Consider the following 19,043-nt stretch of genomic DNA (forward strand, 5'->3'; position numbering starts at 1 on the left):
CGATATTTAAAAAAAATAATGATAAAACAAAACGCTTAATAACAGGATCGAAGATATTGATAAACTTTCATTACCTTGTTTCATTGTTAGGTATTCCACTATAGAAATTTCATTACTGAATAAAAATAGGGAGCCAATATCTTACAGCCTTTTTCATTTTAAATGTAATAAGTATTCTTCTCTGAAAGTTCTTAATCATCAAATTAAACGCTTACCGCTTCCTTAAATTTTCTTAGTAATATAATAAATAAATAAACCACTAATAACGTGATAAAAGACAGTTACGTTTCAAAAATCCTTTGAATAGAAATTTGCTATTAAGGAATCAGGATTTACAAAAAATTATTCGAAAGAAATTAAAATTTACTACTCCACTGTTTTATAGTCTCCATTTAATTTCTCATTAAAATAATGAATGGTATTCTTTACTTAAATTGGTGCAGAAATTAGAGCACCATCCATTTCTTCGTTTGATACTTTTTTCATTGACTGCCTGGAAAAACTTTTTTGTCGAATTGCAATACTTCTATTTTTTATGCCCCATTTTTCTTAATGTTTGAAACATTTGATGTTCCTATTAAATATTCATTTGCTAGCGGTGTAACTGATAAAATAAACGAAAAAATGATAAGACAGCTTGGTTTCGTTTTTTTTTTTTATAGACATGAAGTTAACAAAACCTAAAAATAACAACATGTGTGGTAACAACACTTAAGTTAAATTAATTATGCATACGAGACTCTTAAGATAAGTGAATTAATAGAGATACAGTTTTATAAGCTTAAAATATTCCAGCGAGTACTACTGGGTAATTTTATTATGACGTCGTGAAAATTAAGTCTACCCTGAGTAAAATTATGTACGTATATAAGGCAAAATGTACAGGAATAATGTCATTTGTTCGTTATATAGTAAAAACACAAAAATATAAAAAAAATAATAGTTCACCCTTGACAAATTAATGTATCTCAATCAATTTAAAACAAAAAATAAATATTTTGTAATTAATTTAACAGAAAGAAATTTTACGTACGATTTTTTTCTGTACTAATTTTAATAAAAATAGATTTACAGACTGATTCACAAAGAACGGATCAAATTTCCAGGACATGTTCTACTGGTAAAAATGAAAAAGACGGTCCGAATAAACATAGGTTTGGAAATGCTTTCTTAGCGATCATCGGCTAGCGAAAGATTTTCCTCTGGTTTTTGCACCTTTGGTAAAATTAAGCCGTATTGTAATTCTTCAGATCCAAATTAAGGGAAAATTTTGTGTTTTTATATGAAAAATGAACTGAAAAATTAACAAATAAAGGTCCCAGAATTTAATTTTTTATTATTTTTGAGAAATCTCAGGCAAAAAAAATTGTGGTGGAAAAAAACAACACTATTTTATCTTTAGCGTAAAATAACTTCGGTAATTGAGTAATAAACTTACTAACGTTTCTAGAACGTTAATAGAATACAATAATTATTTTTTGTGATACAATAATTTAAGAAAAACATAATACGACATATTTTACTGATGAAAATAAATAAGAGACATAAACATAGATTGGAAACGCTTCCTTAACGACTTCCGGCTGGCGAAAGATTTTAGCTTGATTTCAGTATAAATAAACCAGACTGTAATTCTTGTGACCCAAAATAAGGGGTAAATTTATTGATATTATATGAAATTTACCCATAAGAATTAAAAAAAAAAAATAATAAGTCCCAGAAGTGTATATATTTATTAGTTTTCAAGGAATCTAGAATAACAGACAAAAGATTGCTGTCGAAAAGAAACTATTTTATGTTCGGCCTAAAATAAATTATTAGCATTATTTTTTTTTTTTTTTTGTCTTCAGTCATTTGACTGGTTTGATGCAGCTCTACAAGATTCCCTATCTAGTGCTAGTCGTTTCATTTCAGTATACCCTCTACATCCTACATCCCTAACAATTTGTTTTACATATTCCAAACGTGGCGTGCCTACACAATTTTTCCCTTCTACCTGTCCTTCCAATATTAAAGCGACTATTCCAGGATGCCTTAGTATGTGGCCTATAAGTCTGTCTCTTCTTTTAACTATATTTTTCCAAATGCTTCTTTCTTCATCTATTTGCCGCAATATCTCTTCATTTGTCACTTTATCCACCCATTTGATTTTTAACATTCTCCTATAGCACCGCATTTCAAAAGCTTCTAATCTTTTCTTCTCAGATACTCTGATCGTCCAAGTTTCACTTCCATATAAAGCGACACTCCAAACATACACTTTCAAAAATCTTTTCCTGACATTTAAATTAGTTGTTGATGTAAACAAATTATGTTTCTTACTGAAAGCTCGTTTAGCTTGTGCTATTCGGCATTTTATATCGCTCCTGCTTCGTCCATCTTTAGTAATTCTACTTCCCAAATAACAAAATTCTTCTACCTCCGTAATCTTTTCTCCTCCTATTTTCACATTCAGTGGTCAATCTTTGTTATTTCTATTACATTTCATTACTTTTGTTTTGTTCTTGTTTATTTTCATGCGATAGTTATTGCGTAGGACTTCATCTATGCCGTTCATTGTTTCTTCTAAATCCTTTTTACTCTCGGCTAGAATTACTATATCATCAGCAAATCGTAGCATCTTTATCTTTTCACCTTGTACTGTTACTCCAAATCTAAATTGTTCTTTAACATCATTAACTGCTAGTTCCATGTAAAGATTAGAAAGTAACGGAGATAGGGAACATCCTTGTCGGACTCCCTTTCTTATTACGGCTTCTTTCTTATGTTCTTCCATTATTACTGTTGCCGTTTGGTTCCTGTACATGTTAGCAATTGTTCTTCTATCTCTGTATTTGAACCCTAATTTTTTTAAAATGCTGAACATTTTATTCCAGTCTACGTTATCGAATGCCTTTTCTAGGTCTATAAACGCCAAGTATGTTGGTTTGTTTTTCTTTAATCTTCCTTCTACTATTAATCTGAGGCCTAAAATTGCTAAATGAGTAAGCATTAAATGAAATAAAATTGTCAGTATTATAAAATAAAGGAATTAAATGTTTTCTAAAAGTAAACAATGAAAATTAAAAGTTTTAATTTACGAAAAGTAAAAAATTTATTTCCGGTATGTTTCAACAGTTATCACTGGATTCTGGACTATGCTAATAACGTAAATTCTATTCTGTTTACCGAGTGCCATATTTACTGTAAGTGGAATTTTTAATTAAAAAAACAGTGCTACATGGAATTACGAAAATTCATACGGTAACGTTGAAGCCGGATACCAACACAGGTTTTATGTAAATACTTGTCGCGTTATTATAACCAACAAAATATTGAGACCGTATATTTTCAATCAGAATGTTTGGGATGCTTCATAATTAAAATTTTTACAGAATAATTTATCAGATTTATTGGAAGATGATCCTCTGACAATAAGAAGGAAGATGATTTTCCATCATGATCATTTTTTTTCTCTAGCAGTTATATATCACTTAAATCTGACTTTAAACAAGTTAATTGTATGTGGTGGACCTATCATCTGGCCTCCAAAGTCGTTTGAATTTAACACCTTTGTACGTATGATACTACTTTAAATATTAGTATATGAACATCGTGACACCCGTAGGGGAAGACATTCACTCGCCTTGTGACGATCCCGGTCGTCACAGTACTCCCCCCCCCCACAATCCTAGCTATGTTTGCCTTTACCGAAGGTAGTCTTTTAGATCCTCTAAACTTAACCCAACACAGTCATCAGTATGACCTCAAAAATGTAATGTAAGATAAGAGTTAAGTCATTTCTCAGTGTGGTATCACTGATAAAAAACAACCGTGTTGAAATAAGGAATGCCACCAAAAACATTGTTGATCGGGCAGAGATATTCATTGTGGCAGAAAATGTTTTCAGTAATTTATAGATTATTTTATAATTAATTTATTGTTTGGTTTATATTTGTTACTTTTCTAAAATATTTAATTCATTTCTTTTGTAATATTGAAAAATGTTTGGGGTTAACTGAATTTCAACACTCTTACTTTTATATATAGTTTCTCAGGATTTTATAACTCTGTACCAGTTTTTTTTTAATTTTTACGTGTTTATTACGCATTTAAGAAAGTTATTTTAAGACAAATATAATGTAACGTGTTTTTTGACGCCAATCTTTTGCCTCTTTTACTTTTGGAAACCATTCATGTGGTTTAAAGTTTAATACTAATTTTTAATAGCTTAATAAATAATATTAAAGTTTAAATTTAATTGTAAAGTTTAATAACTAATCTTTTTACAAAAACAGTACAATTTTTGGACCTATCATTTTCAATTATTCAGTTCAGATTTCTTGAAAAGCCATTAAATTTTCCCCTTAAATTTGGTCCCAAGAATTATAATCTGTATAGAAATCTTGTCATGCTCATATGCATGGCTAATATATCGTTCTAAATGCTGGTTCTTTAAATAAATTGAAAAAAAGATTATTAAGGGTAATTGATATTTATTTTCACAACACGTAACTAAGTAGAAAGGCCTTGTAATTTCCTTTATGAATTAATTCAACATACACATTTGAATTATAAAATAGATTGAGTATACATAAACAATATATCATACTTGAATTGAAAAATAAGATAAATGTTGTATAGGTTCCTGCATTATGAACGAACACGTTCCAAACCTGAACTAAATGAACGATACAGTTCACGTCATAAGAATCTATATTGTGAGAAAGGAAATTACAAATGTCCCTTACAACGGACACAGGATTCTCTCAAGAATAAATTTGATTCTATGTCTTATCAATCTGACTTAATTTTACCGAAGGCGCAGAAATCAGGGCGAAATATTTCGCCAGCCGAAACTTGATAACGAAGCGTTTCCGAACCTATGTTTATAAAATCTTACTTTTTTACACTCGTAATACTGTTTTGAAAGTTTGTTACATTTTTTGTGAATCACTCTATAGAAAAATATATTTGCTGTTGAAAGTAAAGCGTTATTAGAATAATATTTCAGATTTTTTAAATAATATATATTTTTTTTTTAAATTGCCCAGTTTGGATGTAAGCAGAGTCCCAATAGATTAAACTAATGGTTTCCAACCGATGAATCGCGACACACTGGTCTGTCACTCAGTCCCGTGGGGTATGTTGCGAAATGTTAGAATTTAAAAGATAATTTTATGTCATCCAGAAAATTTATACTTACCATGAAACTTCTGACACAGTAAAATCTATTTTTTGAGATAGATTGAACTAGTCAATAATGTAACAATGCTGAGATAAATTTTTCTTCCTGCCTATCATTTTGAGTGATGGTGAACACCTGCAACAATGTTTAGTTTACTCTTTCCACTTGGTAATAAACTGAATATTAATTGTTGACACGTTGAGGGATTTATAACTCAGCTTTGGTTTTTCAAGACCGAGGGAAAGTTTTAAAATCAACTTCGCAAAATAAGGAAGAGTGCTTGAAAAAGTTAAAAGCACACCTAAACACATTGCAAACTTCAGTTACAAAATACTTCTCTACTTTATCCGTTTCAAAGATAAAATAGGTAATTTCTCCTTTTGGTATATCTGGTGAGATCAAGATTCAAAATGCAACTAACCTATCAATGAAAAAAAGTTAATTATAAAACTTTTTAAACTTGTGCGATTCTACTATGAAATCAAAATTTGTAGACACTTCAGTATAGTTATTTTGTATTTATGCATAATGTTAGTATACAGCAATCGCAAAGAGGGACATAAAAGTTTTGCTGCCGTTTTCAACGTCATATTTCTGCGAATCAGCAATTTCTATACTGTAATCACAGGAATAGACTGGAATAGCTTGAAGATGATTTGTATGTTGGGCTGCCAACCGTAAGTTCATATGTTGACAAACAGTGTAACACACCGAGCGCAGACTTCACATTAAACTCACCGGATTGGTCTAGTGGTGAACGCGTCTTCGCAAATCAGCTGATTTCGAAGTCGAGAGTTCCAACGTTCAAATCCTATTAAAGGCAGTTAATTTTATACGGATTTGAATACTAGATCATGGATACCAGTGTTCTTTGGTGGATTTGAATACTAGATCATGGATACCAGTGTTTTTAGGTGGCTGAGTTTCAATTAATCACCCATCTCAGAAAGGTCAACCTGAGACTGTACAAGACTACACTTAACTTACATTCATACATATCATCCTCTGAGTAATACCTGACGGTGATTCCCGGAGGGTAAACAGGGGAAAAAAGAAAAACGACTTTACTTTAATTTTAATGGTGAGTTTAAAAAAAAAAATTATATATATTTTTTTATAATCCGACCTCCGGTATAGATACATTGGTATTATAGGCACTTTCTTTTGTCTTTTTCTGACGCCGTATGACATGCTGCTTATGTTCGTCCGTTTGCATGTTAATATCGGTTAATACACTGGATATCTGAACATATTGTATAGATTATTATTATCACTGGTATTATTATTATTATTATTAATAATAATGAAAAACAAATAAGTTTCGCGATAACGTGGGAGTTTGGTTTCGTCGGTTCAAAAAGGATCGGAACCACTGGATTAAACATCCAAAAAATCGGCGTTCGTATAATCGACGTCACTCTGTATTGTTAATAAATAATTACGTATATAATATGATGTCTATGTATAATTTAATTATGCTCTTCTTAAAGAATTGCTTGATAATAAAATTTACTGAATAATACAATCTCGTACATACTCGTATTATAAATATCCATTAAATATAATGAAAATAGAATGACCTCATATATATGAAGATGAAGTAGATCGTTTTTTAATATAAAATTATATTTCAGCAATATTTAATCTAAAAAATATTAATTTTTTGTTTAATTTATTATAAAGGTAAGAAAATAAAAAATCTATTTAGTTAAATATAAATAAAAATTATAATGTGGTTGATGTAAAATATTTTCAAAATATTAAAATTAAAAAAAAAAACCTTTTGGTCTTGATGTTATCAAAGTAATAGGAACTATGTAGCCTGGATTTAAAACAAAAATTAAAGTGACGACATTACTTGAGGGAAACATTTACTTAAGTAACTTGAGTATTATTAAAATGTAGCAATAAAAATTAATGATACTGATATTATTTGAGATATATGATTGTTAACATTTATTTTAATTTTACTGCGGTTAAAATTATCTAAAATCAATAATATATAGAAATGATATCGTTAAATTTTATCGATATAAAATTATCGAATAAATTATATGGTTTTAAATTTTGAAATCGATTTGCTTCTTTGACTGTAGCAAAGAGTAAATTTTATTGTAATACGTTATCTGCATCAAAGGATTATAGCGTATAAATGTAGCTACTGAGTTTAATTTCATGGTGTTTCTGATAGGCTAAGGTTCGGTTCGTGATAATATTTACACAACTAAGTTCAAAGTTTACGCAGGAAGAAGGTATCATGCAAAAGTGATTCCGCCAGAGCAATTAACAAGAAAGTTTGCACATGAAAGCAAATAGACCTGTCCTCAACATGAACTTTCTGAATATTTAAAAAGTTTCTCTCCCTTCTTTGTGGCAAGTTTTCTTCGTTTTCTTCCTCTTAATATCTTTACATAATACATCTACAGTCTTCTTATCGCATTAGAATATAAAATATTAATGCTTCTGACTTTTTGTTTATTCAGTAGTTTATAATTTTTTTTTTCTTTTTATTTGAAATTATATGAATTTCTTATTATTTACAAAAGTAACAGACGATTTGTGTGAACCTTATGAAAAAATATATGGTTTCTTTTAACATTTTTTTATTTGTACGATTCACGTAAATATATCATAATCTCAGGATGTCTAATTGTGAAAATAAAAAAGAATATTCATATAAATAAAGATTCAGATTCTTCGTTAGCAAGTGACGGCTGGAGAAAGATTTCGCCCTTATTTCTGTGATAAAATTAAGCCAAACTATAATTCTTGGAATCCAAGTTAAGGAAATGGTTTTATATGAAATCTGTTCTGATAATTGAAAAAAAAAATAGATCCCGAAACTGTATTTTTAGTAGTTTTTGAAAAATCTTGAATAAAATTCAAAAGATTGGATCGAATAAAGCACCATTTTATGTATGGAAAAAATAACTTTGTTAAATTGGTTATAAACATATAAGCACTTATAGGGAATTTGATTCTAAGTAAAATGTATGAATTAAGTTCACAAAAACTAAATGGAAACGTAAAGATTTCGAAGTTTATTAAAACAAACAATAATTAATAAAATATGTATTTTATATTATTAAAACAATAATTATTAAAATGTACAAATTTTAATTAGATATCAAACGAAACAAAACTCTCAATGACCCATCCAGTTGGCCTAGTGGTAAACTCGTTGTCGCGACATGTCGTAAATCAGCTGATTTCTCAGATTCAAATCCTAATAAAGATACATTAAACAATTTTTATTTAAAAATAGAGTAGAAAGAATTTAGATGGACCGCTGAATATAAAAATAGGAAGAGAAAAGATTACGGAGGTAGAAGACTTTTCTTATTTGGGAAGTAGAATTACTAAAGTTGGACGAAGCAGGAGCGATTTAAAATGCCGAATAGCACAGGCGAAACAAGCCTTAAGTCAGAAATATAATTCGTTTAGATAAAACATTAATTTATACGTCAGGAAAAGATTTTTTAATATGTTTGGAGCGTCGGTTTATATGGAAGTGAAACTTTGACGATCGGAGTATCTGAGAAGAAAAGATTAGAAACTTTTGAAATGCGCTGCTACAGGAGAACATAAAAATCAGATGGGTGGAAGTGACAGATGAAGAGGTGTTGCGGCAAATCGATGAAGAAAGAAGCATTTAGAGAAATATAGTTAAAAGAAGAGACAGATTTATAGGCCCATATTAAAGCATCATGGAATAATCACTTTAATATTGGAGGGACAGGTAGAAGGGAAAATACTGTGCAGGCAAGCAACGTTTGGAATACGTAAAACAAACTGTTAGGGATGTAGCATGTAGGGGAATACCGAAATGAAACGACTGGCACTAGAAAGAGAATCTTGGAGAGTTGCATCAAACCACTCAAATGACTGAAGAAAAAAAGAAATTAACTTTTGCGGATTTGATTACTAGATTGTGGATATCGGTGTTCTTTAGTAGTTGGGTTTTAATTAACCACACGTCTCAGGAGTAGACGACCTGAGTTTGTTCAAGACTACAAATTTACGTATACAGTTACATTACACTGATAAGTCGCTAATGATTTTAATTGTTGATTCAAATATAAGTAGAAGTATTAAAATAAAAATTTCTATTATACAAAACAAAAGAATTATGTATTTTAGAAAAATAAACAATAAAAATTTTGACAAAAATGAAAAATCAGATAAAACAATACATACAAAAAATGTCTTTTGTACTGCATTCGAACCGCTAAAAATATTTAAATAAGTGAATAGAATGGTGCGTGCATTATCTTACAATAAGATATAAATGTTCCAATGAAGAATATGCAGACATCACTCAATGTGACGTTATTTAACAATTTTAAAATATATTGCAGTTCACTAAAAAAAAAAAATATATCTACATTAGTGCAGTAATGCTTCCTTCTCTAATGAGGTCAAAAACCAGGAAGAGCTGGGATATATATATATATATATATATATATATATATATATATATATATAGAGTAGCATATTTGTGCCAAATTAAAATATTTAATGGTCAACAGCTTTTTGAAAAATGTAAAAAAAAAAAAGTTTAGAAATAATTTTGAATATCCCCAACTAGAATCCGATTGACTTATAACTTTGGAATTTTAGTTAACAAGTACTTTCATCGTATTAAACCTCAATTTTCTACACCACTATACAGAAATAAAAAAATCTGATGTGGACACCATATAACTTCCTTGTAAGTATATAAAATTACATATATACATTTTTTTCTCCACTTCATTAAAATTTATATCATTTGAAACTGAAGTACGATCTTCCAATTCTTTAATAAAGTGGACAATTACACAATTGTATTGTGGTGGACATCACATGGATCACAGTTGTTGTGGTATCCGTATCAGCATTTTATATTAGGTTATACATTAATTTTGTTTCACGTCGCTGAAATAGTTATGTGGTGTAGGTGAGAACGTGTGGGATCCATAACTATGCACACGACGCTTCGAATCCGACTTCATATACTTATATTTTTTTAAACTTTTTTTTTAATTTAAATATATTGATTTATTAATAATTATTAACCTCTGCAAAAAATGTTTAATTAAAATGAAAAGTACATAAAATTTTATTTCACTATTAACTTCTGATATTTTCATAATTTTTTATTTTGCAATTATTGACTTATTATTTATCGTAATTTTTTTATAATCAGAGGTTAATAATTATTAATACAATATATATTTAAATTACAACGAAAAAAAAACATGAACAATAAAAAGAAGGAAATGAAGTCAAACTCGAACCGATGTGCCTTCCCCTTTTAATATCAAAATATTTCATTAATTAAAATTTTATTTGGCTATTACTCAGTAGCCAATGAAAAGAAGAACCACTTATACATTGTTGAAAAGCTCTCAATGAGGACTTATTATTGCAATTACGAAAAAGTCCAAAATCCAAAGTTTTTGGATATTTTTATTCAAGTTGACTGCAATTAAAAGGGAAGATGCAAAACTCGATGTTACAACAGTCCTAAAATTCAAAAATTTCTGCATCCTATGGCTAATCGTTTTTGAGTTATGCGAGATACATACGTACGTACAGTCGTCACGCCAACACTAATCAAAATGGTTTCAGGGATGTTCAAAATGAACATCCCTGAAAAAAAATGTTTTTTTTTTTTTTATTTGAACATCCCTGAATCCATTCCGTTCAATATCTAAAAACCGAAATTTTTCGCGATTCGTACTTCCTTTACTTCTTTTACTAAGTAAAAAAGGCAAAAACTATGCCTCCGCCTTTTTTTTATTTATTTTCTTCAAACAAATGCCGTCGATGCCTCATATACGTATATAGAAATTTCAAAAATATTTTCGAAAATTGTATGTTCAATTAGTCCGTAGTTATTAATCAAAAGACAGACCAACACATATATATACATTATATTCATCTTCCGAAAATTTGTTTATTTTTTGTGCTTTTTGACTAAGGGAATCTTTACATATCGACGTTTGATTTAAAAAACTATAACCAAATTTTTTTCTAGGCTCTCTCCTTTTATAGCTATGCTGTTTCATCGCCAATAGAGCTACAGCGGAAAAGTACGATTAAGACAAAAATATTCTTTCAAATGTACAACCATGGAATGGTTTCTTTCAAAAGAAAAAGTGAAATTTATGTAAACTTTCCTCTTAATAAAAAGCCTACAAGCTAGTATTTTTATTTTTATTGTATAATATGAATCATTATCATCTTCAGTTTTCCTTTAATCCAATTTTCCTCGGGTTGGGATTTCTAAAAAAATTTCACCACCTACCTCAATCCATCTCTCTTCCATTACTCGCACCACATTCTTCTTGCACACTTCCTCCATCGCTGTATTCATCATTCTTGATCTACTCCTTGATCATTCTACACGTTTCCTCTGCATGCAGCATCCATTTTGGTAATCTTTCTTCATCCATCCTTTCAATATGTCCAAACCAACATAGTTTTATCTTTCAATTGCCTCGACAAGGCTCCCCAATATCAGTCCTCTCTAATCATACTGCTCCTTACCCTTCTTGTCTTCCTTAGCAAGCTTCTTCTGAATTTCATTTCTGCTACCTATACTCGATCCTCTATTTTTCTAACACGTGTCTAGGTTTCTGCTGTGTAGCTAAGAATTGGCACAAACTAGGATTTAAACTTTCTTATACTGCAAAGATACTTCCTTTCAAATTTAACTTCTACACTGATAAAATCCACTTGCCTTTTATACTATTGTTTTATTTCGTTAACCGTTCTCCCAACCTGAAAAAAAAATTGTTAAATAATTCTTTTAACCTTTTTATATTTTTACTATTCATAGTTATGTCCATTGAAATTCTTTTTTTTCCGTCTTGCACAATCACTTTACTGTTTTTAACACTAAACTGCATGTCACATTTCTGAATTTCTTCACTCCACACATTTACTGCAATCTACAACCCTTTCGGATTCCTTTCGTATAACAAGGTCTTCTACAAATAACAAATTGCTCGTTCCTTCTGCTATTTAATTTTAACTTTCTTGAAGATTCCAGATAGTTATTTTAAACAAAAATGAAGATAGCATATTTTTTTGTCTCAACAAATTCTCTATCTCAAAACAATCTTACCTCCCCAGCCTTTTCCTGACACTACTCTGGCTTCTCCCACACTTAGCTTTAACCATCTGGATGTGTGTGCTCATTATCCACATTTTTTCTTCTAGTATCTTTCTTTTCTTTTTCTGTTTAGCCTCCTGTAAATGAAGTGTAGTCTTCTACAGTCTCAGATCGACGATTCCTGAGATACCAAACACCTTCCTGAGTACCTGCCACACAACTTTCCTGTTACTGCTATCATCTTAATTATAAATGTAATAATATAAATTATATATAAAAAATCAATAATTTAATTCATTATAATGAAAAAAAGGTGTTTAACTTCAAATACGTTTGAATTATTTATTTTAAACATTAAAATTTCTATACATAATTTGTACCATATATAAATGAAATCAAGGCATCAAAATTTAATACTTTTCCAGGCTATTTTTTGAGAGATGTGGGGTTAGAACCTAAATTTAACAATATTTAACCTAAAATCCAAAAAAAAATTATTGAATTAATAATTTTTATCTTTTTGAGTTTTTAATATGAGTTTTAAAATTATTATAATATATTTCAAGAACGAAAAAGTTTATATTTTGAGAATTTTATTTTACGAACCATTCAGAGGCAATATTTTAATTTTATAGAGTATTAAATCTTTTGTATTTCTACATTACGGTATATAAATTAAATTTATTTCTAGGAAACTTGTAAAGAATAATAGGAAACAAGCATGAAACATCTCGGTTTTTTTTAATCTATTTTCTGTAATGAAAATTGAGTAATAGAAATTTAAAAATAATATATAAAAAAATTGTATTTAGATATATTAAAGGCCAGACTTTCATCCGTTGTTTAAGTATTTTACTTTTTATTCAGCTGGTTGGTTTCAATAAAAAAATTTGAAAAAAATGAATTCAGCTCTCAGAAAAAGACAGGAAAATACTTTTTGCTTATCATTTGTTTTAAAATTCTATTGTAATAGGTAAATAGTTGCAGATTTAAATTATCATGAACGGTAAAATGGTTATGAAGAGAAAATAAAATTCTTGTCTATACAATTGTTTGACTTTAGACAATTATTTTTTTTATGAAAAGCGACTGTATTCTTTTCTAACCGATAACAAAAAATTATAACTCAACCTCATTTATATCCTATTCTTTACAATGTAAAATATAAAATATGCTGAATAGAACAGTCGCTTATTCTTTAAAAAGAATAATATTCAACTTTGTCAAACTGAATAACAGTACTTTGGTGTAACAACACAATAATAATAATACGAGCTTCAAAAAATGGGGCCATATTATACTTCCGTTGCCATTTTTAATAAATTACTGAACCGTTTAAAAAATTATTCTCACCAATTTATTAAAAACTAAATTAAAAGATTTCCTTTTACAAAACCAGTTTTACACTATCGATGAATTTTTAAATAATATTGTTAAAAGTTTAAAAAGTCTATATTTCCTGCATCCCGTTCAACGAGCATATAAATAATTTTCATTATCGGCTTGTAAATCGTGATTTATTTTATAGTTATATTTTATATCTTTGTGAATTGATTATAATATTATTTTATGAATTTTTATTTTAAATACGAGTAATTAACATAAATTTTAATTATCCATTAAAAAAAAAAATATGTATTTTGCAATGCTATTCTGATCAATATTTTTTCTTTGATTTCCCTTGATTCTTCCAGGCGAATAAAGAAGAAGTTTTTTATTTTTATTTTTGATGTAGCATATTCAACCATTCTTTAGGTTAATTTTAATTATAAAATTCTATGTAATTTATCATTAAGAACCAGTGGGAATAAAAAATTTATCTATTTATTTATATACCGTAAAATATATATATTTTTCTTTTTTTTTACAGAGGCAAGATAGAAACATTAGTAACCGTAAATATTAAAACAAATAAAAAAATTTGTTTTATCTTTTCTTATATTTACTAAATTTTGATTTTATTTTTGAATGTTAATCATTTGGAGATCAACAATCAAAATAAACAGGAAGAATTAAAATTTAATTCATAGGTAAAACATAAAATATATTCTAATTTCTTAATTACATACCCTGGTATTTATTTATAGATTATTCTCCAAGTAACGGTTACATAAAAAAAAAATCCGGCCCCCATGGCGCGATTTGTAGCGCGTCTCGGGCCTTTCATCCGAAGGTCCTGAGTTCGAAACCCGGTCGTGCATGGCATTTTTCAAACGCAACAAAAAAAATTCCATATCCCTCACACAAGCTTATGTGGCCAAATAAAAAACTAAATAAATTATTTTTAGGTAGGAGCACTATGAATTTTTTTTATTTTATTGTTTCATAGTTGAGCAGTTTTTTTTTTGTTTTTTTTTCCCCCGAATCGGATTCCGCAGGTAACACAATCCGGGGGAGTGTCCTTTTACTCTAATAAGCCGGCTGGATCTTAACTACTAATGCCTGCCTCTAACTCCCCGAGTAGGGGTACCAGGCCCGACTATGTCGTTCCTGTTCCCCCACCTTACGAGCCAGGACACGGTCTTTATGCCTTGTTTTCCTCAAACAAGAACACCCAGAAAAGCATTCTCGTCGGGAGTACAGTCTTTTCTACAAGAGGACGAGAGAGTCCCTATTCCTCATCACTGCTACCCATCTGTGCATTCACAAACAAATAGCAGCTCAGCAGGGAGCTGTCACTCATCCCCTCGTTGCCGTAGTAGCTCTATCCTTCTGGTGAAAGACCCGTGTGATAAAATCAGATATAGCACGGAATTGTACCTCATTACATACGGCCCACCATACTCTCCACCATAAGTGACCCAGTAATCAACCCACATTGCAAGGGCTTCCTGTCCCAGGACGGACAGGCAAACACGACATGCTCCGGAGTGTCGAGCTCCCCGCAGGATAAACAAAAGGGATCATCAGCCTACTGTCCTGTATTCAAATATACATGGAACACGCCGTGGCCAGAAAGAAACTGAGTCAACCAATAGGAGAGCTCGCCAAATCTTCGGCTTTCCCGTAGTTGAGCAGTTATTTAAGTGGTACTGCACTCTATTTTTGAAGGTAGCTATAAAAGAACAAAAAAATTTAACGTTACTGCAATTTTGGATAGGGTTATCATAGCTTACTTTTTTCTTCTTCGGGACCATTCGGGACTACCGTTAAATACTGCTTCACAGGATGAGATGAATGATTTGTAGCGTATGTGAAAATACCATGCCTGATCGGGATTCAAACTCGGGACTCCGAATGAAAGGGTTGTCATAGTAGGATGAGTTTTACGTCAACTTGTTTGTTTTTAATGACGTTTAACATAATGTGTTACAATCCTATCCTTTACATTTAAAATATTTGATTTTCCGCTCATGGTGGTCCATTCTGGGTTCATGGGATGTTGTGGTCTGATACAAAAAAAAATAAATCGTTATCAGGTTGGAGTATTTACTTTATATAATATTTCTATGTTTGTCTAATAAAAGATTATTTAAATGCTCCTTACTTAATTTATTAACCCTTTATATGTGTTTCTGTAGATTGAATTTGTATAGACAGTTACTGTCTTCTTCGTTTGTTTCAGAAAACTTTTCAAGAAGTTTCCGATATTTAAAAAGTTAACTTCATATTACACGGAGGGTGTATCATGAAGTTTTCCCGGGACTCTCATAACCTATTCAACTCCTAAAAATAGTGGATGAAGTTCATAATAAAGATATTTCCTAATGCTACGTTTGTGAGTTAGAGCTAATGAAAGGATTGCTAGAGCGGATTTCAGTTACTCCGGTGAAATGAAGTCGTGCTGACATTTTTAGAACGTTAATTAAGGAGCAAAATTAGCGATTTCTTATGGTTTCTGACCTGAGAAAAAGAATAATATAGGTCCTAGAATCGTGTCTTTAGTAGTCTTTGAGAAATATGGGTGAAAACCCTTGAAAATTTGGGTAATAAACCCTTCTTTTTATGTTTAATGTACAATATTGTTAAATGGGTAATAAACACATCAAACTTAAAAAATACTTATAGAAAATTTAATTCTAACGAAAATGACGAGATAATTTGAAAAAAATTTATTCATTATTTTGAAAAGTAGAATAGGTTATGATAGTTCCAGGAAAACTTCGTGACACACTCTGTATATAGTAATCTCATGTCCCGGCTAATATTGCTCTGCAAGATCTGAGGAGGAAAGCAGCTAAGGTAAACTTGCTCAAGAGGATCACTTTTAATAAGAACTCTCCCTTTTACGATGCCCTACAAGATCTACCAACAACTTGACTGAGGTCACGCAAACCGCCCTGGGCTGATTTATAAAGTATCAATTCTGTTGTCGTGTCCTAAAGTGGCGATAACGCTGGAATGAACGTTCACCAAAGAAATGCTCACCTGGTTCAAGATCTAACAAAGAAGTTTGAGAGATTCCAAATACCGCACCAAACCTGGTTGAGGCTGAACCGCATTAGGACGGGTCAAGGGAGGTGTGGTTACACCTTGAAGAGGTGGGATTTCCGCCTATCTGCTGACAGCGACTGAGGAACGCTGGAGGAGACAATAGAACATATTGTTACGAAGTGCCGACTTCGAGCATTTGACGGTGATCTGGGAATTCTACATCAAGTGACTCCGAGTGCTCTGGAGTGGTTGTCAAATTTTTACATTTCGAATCTAATTTTGGATACTTTCATATACATGTAAAACCATACGATCTATATATATGTGGTATAAATTTATTTAAATAATAAAAAAATATCTAATTTCACTTACCAAGAACGACTAGTTTAATAGGTTGTGCTTTTCGACCGGTTCTTGGATCTTCGCATTGCCAAACTCCAGCGTGATGAGCACGAGCAGATGTAAGCTGGAGTCTACCGGTAGCTGAATCCCATAAGCTAGACTCAGCTTCCAACCCGTCATGACGCCATCTAATATGTCCAAGGACACCGGCTTCAAGTAATCCACATTCTAAGCTCGCCTCTTGTCGGATTCCGACTCTAACTTCTAATGGCTTTTCCTTTTCGATTTCCATTTCATCTGTAGCTCCAACCTCGGTATTAACATCACTGTCCTCTGAAACATTATATTTTATATAAATTAAAGTTTTATTTAATTAACTGGATAGATATTAATAAATATATATATATTTAATATAATGAACTGGAATTAAATATGATAAATTATGTACAAAATGTCGTTTTTATAGCATGCTGAAATATACTTTCAAATGAAAAAATATATTAAAAAAAATTGGGCATAATTTTTTGCAAAACTTTTCCAGCAGTCGGGAAATGGAAATTACTACTTATGAGGTAAATTAAATGCTGGCACATTTACATAGGTATACAAATAAATAATTTTGTAAAAAAATTATTTTATTCTTTGAATAAAATTTTGACATACGGGGGACCCATCCGTAGACTAATTGTAAGACAAACTAATTGTATCAACGACTTATATACAGAAATTATCTACAAAATTTCATAAAAATCGGTTCATCCAATCTGAAGATATCACGCAAAACGATAGCTGAAGAAAATAAGCAAAAAACTAAATTTATTATCACTCATCCCTGAATAAAATAATCAAAGGAATATACCAGTGGAATAGAGTAGAAGAACCTAATATAATTAGTAAATGAATTTAACTTTGATTCATAAACGGCAAAAAGAAAAAAAGGGTATTTTTCTCTCATCCCTTTATGAATGAGGGGGTATTTATATAAGATCAAATACCATCAGAATGTATATTGACTGCCGAAGAGATATTAAATTAAGTGAAAAATTGATCATATCCTTAAGTAAAATCTTATGATAGGGAGACTTATAAGATCTTCCTTTCACTCCGTCCAATCGTGACCAAAATTAAATGGTATCTAATGGTACAATGGTTAATCATCGTGCCATTATGTGTGTAATTGGGCAACATACACAAAAAATATTTTGGCTTATTCTTTTTGTATTTTATGTGTGGCTTATTTTTTTTATATTCATATGTACGTACATCCTTCCGGAAGGTTTTAATGCTAAAGATGAGTATTTTGGTTAGTCGGGGCCGTGAAACGTCAAAATTTGCAAGACTCATTTTTTAACTGCACTTTATTTAAACTTATTTTATTTGAAAGTGAGATACAATCCTCCAATTCTTTAATAAAGTGGACAGTTACACAATTGCTGAAATATCAGTTTTTATTAAAATCAAATATTTATACAATTATTAATCCAACAATCCTATCTGAAATATTTGGATAGAGTAAAATTACACTTTAAATAAACGTAAGTCTTATATCTATCTAATATTATACTTTTTTTTAAATTATTATGATGTAACCATCAACAAAATAAAAACAAAAAAGAAACAGCAGACGATTATTAAATTTTATAGCGATATTTATTATCAAGTAGACTGAAACAAATGCATAAAAAAAAAGATGTATTTATACAGAAGAAATGGAGAACCAAGTAAGTGTTACCTATTCACGCATATTTTATTTCATCATCATTATATATTGTTTTTTTTGTTTTTTTTTCATTAAATTCAGTGAAAATAAAAAAATAAAAACTGGAAAAGATTACTAAATTTTTAATTTTCATTTTTAACATGTTTTTACATGATTTAAAATGAGTATGGTGTAGGGATTTTTTGTCTTTGTATATTTATTCTGAATTTATAATACTTGTTACTACAGTTTGTGAATTTTCAGTAAGCCTCCCATCTCGTTTATACTTTGGTTTAAAAAAAAATGACATTCAAACTTTTAGGAAAAATTTCAGAATAATGAGCTATGTTAGTTCCACC

The 19,043-nt window shown here is 30.1% G+C and overlaps 1 protein-coding gene across 1 annotated transcript in view; it reads right to left on the minus strand.

Annotated features, from left to right (window-relative positions):
• LOC142320065 (kin of IRRE-like protein 2) overlaps positions 1–17,277 on the minus strand; it is a 778,306-nt gene extending 761,029 nt beyond the window's left edge. The window contains exon 1 of the mRNA XM_075357740.1: positions 17,016–17,277. Coding sequence (XP_075213855.1) covers positions 17,016–17,277 — 262 coding nt within the window. The remainder of the gene's footprint in view (positions 1–17,015) is intronic.
• Positions 17,278–19,043: the final 1,766 nt, after the last annotated feature.

The sequence above is a fragment of the Lycorma delicatula genome, chromosome 2 (assembly GCF_047948215.1).
Source record: "Lycorma delicatula isolate Av1 chromosome 2, ASM4794821v1, whole genome shotgun sequence".
Classification (NCBI taxonomy): Eukaryota; Metazoa; Arthropoda; class Insecta; order Hemiptera; family Fulgoridae; genus Lycorma; species Lycorma delicatula.